Source organism: Salminus brasiliensis, chromosome 7 (assembly GCF_030463535.1).
Source record: "Salminus brasiliensis chromosome 7, fSalBra1.hap2, whole genome shotgun sequence".
NCBI classification, from domain to species: Eukaryota; Metazoa; Chordata; class Actinopteri; order Characiformes; family Bryconidae; genus Salminus; species Salminus brasiliensis.
In genome coordinates, this window is record NC_132884.1 from 12,202,032 (window position 1) to 12,212,227 (window position 10,196).

A 10,196-nucleotide genomic window follows, 5' to 3' on the forward strand; every position below is an offset into this window, starting at 1 on the left:
TTAATAGTAATTAGTAGTAGTAATAGTTTTCCTAAAAAGGGGGTGGTTGTAGAATAGTAGTATGCCAAGTGGACAGACCTTGTAAGACATGCTAGGACAGATAAGACTAAACTGTTCAGATGCAACCAAGAAGTGAGGTGTAAAAACCCTGACAGACAATGGACATGAAATGTTATGTAACATACAAGACCCCCCCCCCCCCCCCAGACATTTATTTAGCACACACACAAAAAAAGACAAAACTAAAATAACCCATAAGCTACCTACTGGTTAATATAATTGAGGGTGTATTAAGCCATACATTTAGGCACAACAGAACAGTATGGATATTTAACTCAAATTTATTTCAGTAATGACTGTAAACAGCAAAAATACTGGGTTCTGTTTCTTAATGCAAAAACAGAAGGGACCTGAGCCTGTCTGGTTTCCATACCTTTGGAAATTGGCATTGGAAGATGTATTGTGCATTCTAATAACCTGTTATACACAAATAATGCCTTGAGCCATACAGACAAGTTCCTTAACAAGAGCTTTACAACACTTTATAAATTATTCAAACATTTTTCACTGGATCATTTTGGAACCCACCAGCCATTGTTTACCCACCACATAGGATAAATAAATTAATAATAATCCTGATACCATCAGGTAGATATGATGGTTTACTAGAACACCTAGTTGCCCACAGTTTAGCAATAACTGTGATTCTTTTTTTTTTTTTTTTTTAATTTTATCCAACATGGACACTTCCAATCCAAACAACCTGTAAAGTATGTACTTTAACACAACATTTTTTTTTTATTTTGACATGAAGCATACAGAAGAATCTTATTTTCTGCTACTATTCCATAACACGTCTACCACTTTTTTTTCCTTGTTTAGCCTCACAGAAAGGGGGGGGGGGTCACACATCCTTTCTTCCTTCCAAAAGATCATTTTAAGAAGCACTTACCCAATATTGACAGAACTATGACTGTAGAGACACATCATGCACAAGGCTCATTACGATAATTAATTTAACAAATCAGTCAAAAAAAAATGTTTGCATTTTAGGCTATGGGCAGTAACAATTAACTGATTAGTGCAAGGTTTTGCTTCTGAAAGTGTAGCTAATCCAAAATGAAAGCTTTTTTTTTTTTTGCTAGTCACTCAAAGACATCACAGTACTTCTAACCAGACCAATGTTAACACCAGGGGAAGCTGCAATGCACCATGCGAGATGCCATGTCAATACATATTCAATGCCAAGATATCTGCCAGAAAAAGTAGGCAGTCACAAAATGGCACGTTCAAATGACTGTAACTAATAGGCATTCTACACAAAGTAGCATGACATCAAATAATCTAAATTAGTTTGTTCCCTTCATTTTAGTTATTTGTATAAACATTAGCTAGTCCAACTGGGTTTATAAATGTTCATTATTATATTAAATGTAACAGGTCAAGTGTAAGTGTTAGGCTCACTGCAGGGCATTATATCCTGTCAACACTTAATCTTACACAAATAACTTTAATGAGATCCACAGCTTATGAGAAATGAACTAAAGGGTGGATAATTGCTTTAATTTAATGTTTAACCAAGTTTTTTGTGGCAGAACTACTCCATTAAAGAAAACAAAAATACAATACTCTGCAGTTTGGTAAAATTTCCCATCCAAATTACACAACTAATTGAGTGTCAGGGCACATTACGTTGTTCATAAACAGGATTATAAAGGTAAATACTACATGATGACTTTTCAACACCCCCCCCTCCATACAAGTCAGCAATATGTTCTTCATTGAACTGGTCCTCCTCGCTAACAATTATTTATTAATAATAATAATAATAATAATAATAATAAATTAAAGTAAATGACAGTGGAAAAAACCATTTTTGTCATTTATTATCCCTCTAGCCTCTAATATAGATGCTAAAACAAGAGGGAGCTGGAGAGAATATTTTCCACAAAATGTGAAAAAGAAAAAAAAAAAGACCATCAGAGAAGGATGCTCTGAGCTGCTGGTTTAGAAAGATATGGCGCAAGAAATAGCCCAATAAAAGACAGCATGGGATGCTGACAGTTCATTTTTCTGTGACTGCAGCAGCCATGGGTGTCCGTATGGTGCCTCTTGCTGTGATGGCCAGCTCCTCAATCTCTGCATTGAGTCGCCTGATGACCCACTCCATTGCTTCGCGACCCTGCATATAGTCAGAAGGGGAAGGAATTAGCCTAAATTAGCCTTTTTTGTTTGTTAAATAATAAATCCCCATTTTATTGTTGCCTAAACAATTGAAACTGAGGAAAAGTCTCTTTAAAAATCATTTGTGGCACTTAACAGAAATGCTTTATTAATACTTAGAATGACTAATTAGAATCAAGTTTATCAGCACATCAGCTGCAGAGGATAAGAACATTAGAGAGGATTTTGGAAGAGCCTGTTTTATTTAAACCTCTGATAGTTAGGTTTGCTCTTAAATTAAAAAGACCTTAGAACAATTAGACATCCGCCACTAATGTTATTTAAATATTCCAGTCATTCAATTTACTTAATTTGTCATCTGGAAATAATGTTCTATTGCAATACAAAAGTCCAGATTAGCAGTCCAACAGTACATTTTCAGATCATCTACCCATCCAACTTTTCAAATGCACATTAAAATGTTGCAGTCATTAATTACAGCATTATCAATTATTGCAGCATTACAGTGACCCCACCTTTCCTGCATTGGTGGAGATGGTGCTTGCCATAAGTCCCTCCAGGTAGCTGCTTAAACTGACTCCTTTCACAGAGATAATTGCCTCCTGCGTCAGCACAGTCCTGTGACATCAGAGAAAACACCATCAATGTTGACTGTCCTAAAGCCCCTCAACGCTCACATGACTGCATGGTCAAACATTACTTTGTAAGAATAGGGTAAATGACTTTGGCATAAAACAAGAATACCTGGATCAAGAGGTGAAGCACACAACTGTTGCTTTTGTTTCATGTCTAAATCAACCAAGACAAAACTAAAGATTCAAGAGTTTCAGCCGCTGGATTCGCTCATGATACATACACAGGAGAACATTTTTCCTCCCTCTGCTTACAAGTGCTCCACACTCCATCACTCTCTGGGTTTGGCTACACTGCCCTCTGAGGGCGTATCTTCACTACTCTTAACTTTACAGACAGGCTTAGACACCTTGTGTGTCACTGAAATTCAATAGATGAAACACAGCTCTTACTTTTCTGGGTTCTGAGGATGCGGTCTGTAGATGAGCCTTTCGTCTACAGAGACCATGTTGGTAAATGTGATCTGAGAACACAATTGTTCATGACATTAAACAATTCTTCAAATATCTGTATTTTAAAACAAAATGTTTAAAAACCAAACACAACCAGATACACAGAATATTCAGCAACCAACATTATTTGGCCAAAGATGCAAATGTGTGGAAATGTCAGAGAATGACAGATTTGCATATGTGCATAAGTTTAATTTATCACTTGAAAACAAAACACCCCAAAGTCCTCCTTTCAGTCCCAGCACCTAATCTGTGGCTGACTTAAAGCAGATTCTCTCTTATTCTTAACAGCTTCAATACATGTTTTTTGTGTTTTAGGTGTGTGTGGGGGGAGGGGGGGGTGACTTACATTTGTAGACTGAAGTTCCAAAGTTTTTTCTTTAGGATCCACAACTGAGTGCTCTTGAACATATGTACATGTTCGTGCATTACCAATTATCTGCAGAAACAAACAAATGGGATTTTTCATTTATTATTAGTTACCAGATAAAAAGTAGCCAATTTTAAAGACTGATTCATTTGTTACAGCTATAAATCAAACAAGACCCAAGAAGTTGCATAAGTGCATGACCATCAAACAGTTGAAGATGTGAAAACAAATGCCATAATGCAACCATGAGCAGGCATCAGTGACAGTAGTACTAGAGTTGGCACTAAACAAAAAATAAGGGGGCAGTTACATCATACTAGATTACTTAGCTACAACCCATTACAGCATGAAACAAGACACCAAGATGAACAGAACAGTTTGTTCTAAGCATGTGGTTGAATGCAGTTTTCATAGTAGAACATTGACTAAAATTAGGTTAGAAAGATTTAGAATGCATATAAAAGGTCTTTTAATTAATTAATTAATTTTGTGTTCAGAATCTATTTTAATAGAGTGATTGATTTATGCATTGAGCAGACACTTTGAACACAGCTCAACAGTTTGTGCAACAGCTAATTCAGACAATACCTCTAAATGATTATGGTCATGTTCCTTTTGTTCATATTCTAAATTTGTTTTAGAATAACAAAAAGAAAACTGTAACTTACTGATTTAACAATAGAAGGAAGGCCCCATTCTGTGCTGAGCAGGCGGTTGCTGTGAAGGCGACCTTGCTGGTCCACATTGCGGTCTAGTACATCTACCCCAAAAACACTGGGGTTCATGGGGTTTGGATATTTCTGCATTGCTGCTTTGGTCACAGTTTCCCATGGGTGGCTAAAAAGAGAAATATGGGCAGACACTGTCATTACACTTCTGTATAAACACAGGACATATTTGTATCCCATGTAAATCCATTCAATTTTAATAGCATTGAAACTGTGTGGATGTACATGTTTGTGTGTAGTAGCCTGCTGTTAAAGAAATAAATTAAATGTAGCACCTCTGTACTGTTCTGACGTTAAAACACTCTGAACCAAAGGTCTAATTACACAGTATATTTGTTTTTACCATGTAGCTTATTCACAATTTGGCCTTTCAAAACAAGAAGAATCAGCAAGAACCAAGAAAACATGCCAAGTGAACAATGCATGTCCGGGAATCCTTTAATATTTAACCTGCTGTAAATGTCTCCGGCATCTTTGCATGGATTTTGCGGCAGAGACATTTTAACGCACGTGGAACGTGACGACCTACAGCGTCATCATGTAGAGGAAAGGTCACATTTACTGAAAAGGATAGTTATGCAATGCAGCAGAAAATTACTGAAACACAATAGCCTACTATGGCGTGCCGTAGACGCGGGTCCAGGGTTGAGAGGTCACCTCCAACCTGAACCATTCATTTACACCGTTGCTAAAACATGTAGCTAGCTAGCTATATTTGATCTACACACAGACTGACTCAGGGTACAAGACAGTATAGATACAATTTTAAACGCACTGTGGACAAAAATTATGTGGGACCAGAACAAAACTTCAAAGGCAATCAAAGACGGGGTCAAACAACGATTTACATGGTTCTCGTTTTTAAAATGAGGGATATTGGCGTACCAAACCGATCTCCAGCCACATAGGACCGGTATTTAGTTTTAGTAGCTACAACATTCTGCAGTTTTACAGCGTATGACCTGTAAATTCACTTGACACACCAGAAATTTCCTAACTATTAGCTTAGCCACCGTTTTATATAGACTGCTAACGATAAATCGCCAACAGCATAACGACACGTTCTGACGCATATTCTGTAAATATGACATAACACTGTGGTCAACCTAAAACAGAACTATTGCTACAAGTATAGCTAGCTACATATTTAGTATTAACTGATAGAAATCGGGTCCATCTCATAATTGAGATGTCCGGAACTTTGAAATCGATAGCTAGCTTGTGCTAGCTAGCTATCTTGCTAACCGGTCGATGAAACAAGTTCACCGCAATACATGGACACAAACGAACACTCACATTAGCAATATGACGTTACATATATCAAACATAGCCCTGTATTTGCACACCTTATAGTTATTTAGCCAACTAATTAATTATATAGCTAGGTAGCTAGCGTTAGATTAGCTAGCTAGCCAACACATCGAATCACTGTAGGGACAGCCAAGGTCGTTAGCTAGCGCTAATGCAAAGTTAGTAAGCCTGGTACAAGTATGGGCACTGATGTCTCGCTGGCTAAGGAATCAGTAATTTTGTTGACAGAACAAAGTTTAGAGAACGGACCCAAACGTTTAGTATTCTTAATGTCTCAAGTAGTAGCTAGCTAGCTAGCTATCGAAGTAAGGCTAACATGCCGGCTGGCTACACGTGACTGACTAACATGCATAATTACAAACTACATCGTCTGTTGTGACTAATGGTACATAAGAAACTGCTGATTATCCAACACTCACTTGAAAATGTGTTCCGACGTCCAGATCTTCATGTTTATTTGTTGTAAAAAAAAAAAAAAGAAATTCCCTACGTTAGACAGATAACCCCCACTAGACCCGTCTGCGGCAATAGCTGCTGTTGCCGCTTTCAGCAGCTTTCTCATACAGCATTTATCGTCAGCCCCACCCACCACGGCTATGCTTGTCATTGCGCGTCTTCGCCGCAGCGAATCGGACGACAATGTTCTACGGAAAAATCTTCCGCCCATCACATGCTGACTTACATCAGAGAAGGCAACGTTCTTGATTTCTCTTGCCTGTCTATAGATAGTGCTGTACCAAAAAGTCAGAAAGTATAGTAGGGGTTTAACGCTTCATAAGTCAAGAGTAAAAAAAGAAAATTAACATTTTTAACATTAGCCGTTAAACGTTTTATCGATACCAAAAATGTTAAAATAACTGCACTGGCAATAGTGATTGTATAATTTTAGTAAATATAATTTGTGGACGCCACGGAATCAATAGTACACTGTGATGGCCTTTATGACAGACTACAAGGACTAGTCTTCGAATTTTAACATGCGTAAGACAGAGAGACAGAGTGCAAAATAGAGAGTAATTATATCAGCAGCTCATACACCATATTCACCATTCTTAATCCATAAGGGTAATATGATGTTGGGCAACCCTTTGCAGCTATAATAGCTTCAACTCTTCTGGGAAGGCTTTCCACAAGGTTTAGAAGTGTGTTTATGGGAATTTGTGACCGTTTTTCCAGAAGCACATTTATGAGGTCAGACACTGATGTTGGACAAGAAGGCCTTGTTCGAGCTTTTTCTAATATCTTGGAATTTTACGTTCAAGACGGGTCTGTAATTAGACAATACACTAGGATCAATATATGGTTTCTTGATTAAAGGTTTTATGACTGCTAATTTAAGGGTTTTATGTACATCCCCTAAACTAAGGGATGAATTTAGTATTGTTAGAAAAGATTATAATTGGGAGTATTTCTTTTAATATATTTGAGGGAATTGGGTCGAGTACGATTTAGTTCTGACTGTGGAAGTGGGTAGAAGGCTTCTAGCCTTTGTTTGACAACTCTAAATCCACTCTAATTTCCGTTTGTTTTAAAGTGCGAGTTTAATCATTGTACCAAGGAGAGTGCCTTGTCATTTTACATTTAAGCGGTGCCACTTTCTAAGGTTAATCAAAGGATATTTTCTAGACCGTTTATTAATCTATCTAGCTCCGCTTGGTCTGACGGAGTGTAAACCAAGGTTGATAGGTCTAGGTCTTTCAGAAATAAAAAAACTTTGTTGTAGGGGTAAGCTGCTACTCAATTTTTTTTATAAACCTGTGGGAATAGACTGTAAACACAATCTAAATGCAGTTAGTAAGCATACGCTGCAGTAAATGACAAAACAGATATATGTTAGAAAGTGGAGAAGCAAGCTAAACTGTAAGATAGTGATGCCTCGAATGGCGGCTTGAGTGCAGGAGCAAGAGAGAGAGAGCAAGAGAGTTGTACAGAAGTCTTGCATAAACAAGGAAAAGAATACAAAATAGAGCAAGGACACTGACTGTTCCTAAATATACAATTGGAAGCATAGTATAGTTCAGAGTAAAAGGAACACTGGCTACACTACCTGGACATGACAAAAAAGAGGAAGCTATCACCAACAGGCACTGTGCTTTCAGTTTGTGACCCTAAAGCCCTGTTTCACCCTGGACCTTTTTGGGTCTATGGGTCAGCGGTATGTCTGGAGGAAGAAGAATGAACCATACTCTATAAAGAACACCCTGCCTACAGTGAAGCATGGTCTGCTTTGCCTAACATCAAAAACGTGTTCTACTAAGCACTACTAACGCTTCTCAATAAGGGATTAAATAATAAAACTGCAGAAGTCCTTAAAGGTGGCATTTTGTTTTGAATTCAGAGAAACCACTTGTTATATTTGTTTAGTGACCTAATGTAATTGCTTGTTTGATTGGCTTATTAAAAACAGTTTTCAAGTTTGTAAATTTTCATAATAAATACATTTTCCACGGGGAGTTGAATAATTTAAATTGTTCCTGTATGTAACAATGAATTAACAGGAAACTCTATTTTAGGTGGTTAAGGTAGACCAGCTATTCAATTTACAACACTTTTTGACCCAAGGCCAAACGTTTCAGAAAATGTAAAAAAAAAAAGAAAAAAAAGAAAATTGACACACAAAGGAAGCACCACCTAGCGATCATTATGTCTGTAACAGTTTTTACAGATGCACTCCTTTAGGCCATTTTAAACACATTTTATTTTTGGTACTGAATTTAAAACCACATTCCACATTTCAGTGCAAATTGGAAAATTAATGTTGTCACTGTCAGGCCCTGGTCATTTCACCCTCCCCCAGGGGCGACCCCGAGCCGCCGCCCACAGGCTCAAATTATTCCCTTCAGTTCCAGTTCATTTGTGTTCTATTCAGTTGATTCATGTTCATTTGTGTTGATTCATTGCATCCTTCATTGTTCATGTGCTTCACCTGGGACTGGGAGTACTTAAGGAGCGTTATCCCCTTTGTTCACTGCAGTGAATTGACTCCATTGGGATCTCTGAGATGCTCAGAGATTCCTCACACGTTACCGGCGTGTTCAGGTCTGGAGTGCCGGGCTATCGATAACAGGGTTGTGGGTTCGATTCCCGGCCTCGGCAAGCTGCCACTGTTGGGCCCTTGAGCAAGGCCCTTTACCCTTTCTGCTCCCCGGGCGCTGGAGTTGACTGCCCACCGATCTGGGTGTGTGTACTCACTGCCCCTAGTTCACTAGTGTGTGTGTGTTCACTACCACAGATGGGTTAAATGCAGAGGACACATTGACAAATACGTGCACCTTTACCTTTAGAAGTACTCAAATAAATCAAAATAGGTCACTGTCTAAAAAGATTAGGGGTGTACAACGAGGTAGGCATAAGCATGTAATGTATATTCTACAGATGAAACCACTGTAGTTAGTCTGTAAAGGCTAAGGGCATTTTTACACTTGGACCGTTTCAGTGTCTGAAGTGGACTCAGACCACTAAGTCATTGTTTCTTTTGCATATGTGAACACGTCAAATGAACACAGACCCCTCTAAACAACCCCAAGAAAATAAGCCAAACTGTAACCACCACACTGATTCTAAATGAGTTGTGGGTTAAATTAAAAGTGGTCTGGGACCTTATCAGCAATAAAGAGGACCAGTAACAGAATACAATCCTTTTTAAAATCCATTTACAATGTGAACACCACAAGCAGATCATTTGAAGCTGGTTATCTTTCAGGTTCACTTTAATAGAACTGACTTCAGGTTCATTTAAAAAGAACTACATGTAAAAAGACCCTAAAGCTGTTCCAGTAGTGACAAAATCAAGCACGAAATGAAAGTGCATAGGAACATTTTTCAGTGTTCCCTTTCCCATTTAAGGAACAAGTTTGCAGGGCTAAAATTACTTGTCTGAACTAAGCACTCCTATCCTGCACAGTTTTGCGTATTTCCACTACTAGCAACCTAAGCTCATAAGTGGCTTGATTGTCAATTGAGTTGGGTCAGGTGTGTTGGTTAAAGGCACTTGATAGAACAGTCAAGAACAGTTAGATAGAACAGTTGATAGAACAGGTCAAGAACAAGAGCTAAGAATTAGTGTGTTGGAGCAAAGAGAAGCCTAAAACAGGCATTATTCAGGTCAAGGTTAAAACTACAAACTGAGACCTGTTCTTTCCTTTCCAGTTAAACGGATCATTAAACAATTTACCCTATTTATGCTGGCTAAAGGACAGCAGGTGCTTTATTCACTCAAAATAAATAAATCCATGCCGTATGCCTTCTTTTCGAGGCCTGCCTACATGCCCATTTAAATAAAAAGTGTCACTGGCACAACAGATGTCAACTTGTCCTCTTTGCTGCCATCTAGTGTCTGGTGTGTGCAGAAGTATATGCAATTTAATTTCTGTTTAAGAACAGTTTAAACACTAAACATGTATCACAATGTTCTATGAACTTCTTCTTGTGATATTACTATATTACAATAGTCAAGTCAAGTCAAATGTATTTGTATAGCGCTTTTTACAACTGCAGCTTTACATAATTAGGAAATGA

General features: G+C 38.0%; 1 protein-coding gene across 1 annotated transcript; it reads right to left on the reverse strand.

Annotated features, from left to right (window-relative positions):
* Positions 1–325: 325 nt before the first annotated feature.
* prelid3b (PRELI domain containing 3) lies at positions 326–6,231 on the reverse strand. Its single transcript, XM_072683934.1, has 6 exons — positions 6,098–6,231; positions 4,308–4,476; positions 3,619–3,708; positions 3,210–3,280; positions 2,700–2,802; positions 326–2,182 (listed from the first exon to the last, which is right to left on the reverse strand). Exons 1-6 carry the CDS (start codon positions 6,127–6,129, stop codon positions 2,066–2,068), a joined length of 582 nt encoding a protein of 193 aa, XP_072540035.1. The 5' UTR covers positions 6,130–6,231; the 3' UTR covers positions 326–2,065.
* Positions 6,232–10,196: the final 3,965 nt, after the last annotated feature.

What these genes read in the sequence shown, in the direction of transcription:
- prelid3b (XM_072683934.1), bottom strand. Translation starts at nt 6,129, where the DNA reads ATGAAGATCTGGACGTCGGAACACATTTTCAA. An exon ending in TTCCTTCTATTGTTAAATCA is followed by an intron (nt 3,709 to 4,307) that starts GTAAGTTACAGT and finishes TTGTTTCTGCAG; the next exon opens with ATAATTGGTAATGCACGAAC. An exon ending in TCTCCACCAATGCAGGAAAG is followed by an intron (nt 2,183 to 2,699) that starts GTGGGGTCACTG and finishes GACTATATGCAG; the next exon opens with GGTCGCGAAGCAATGGAGTG.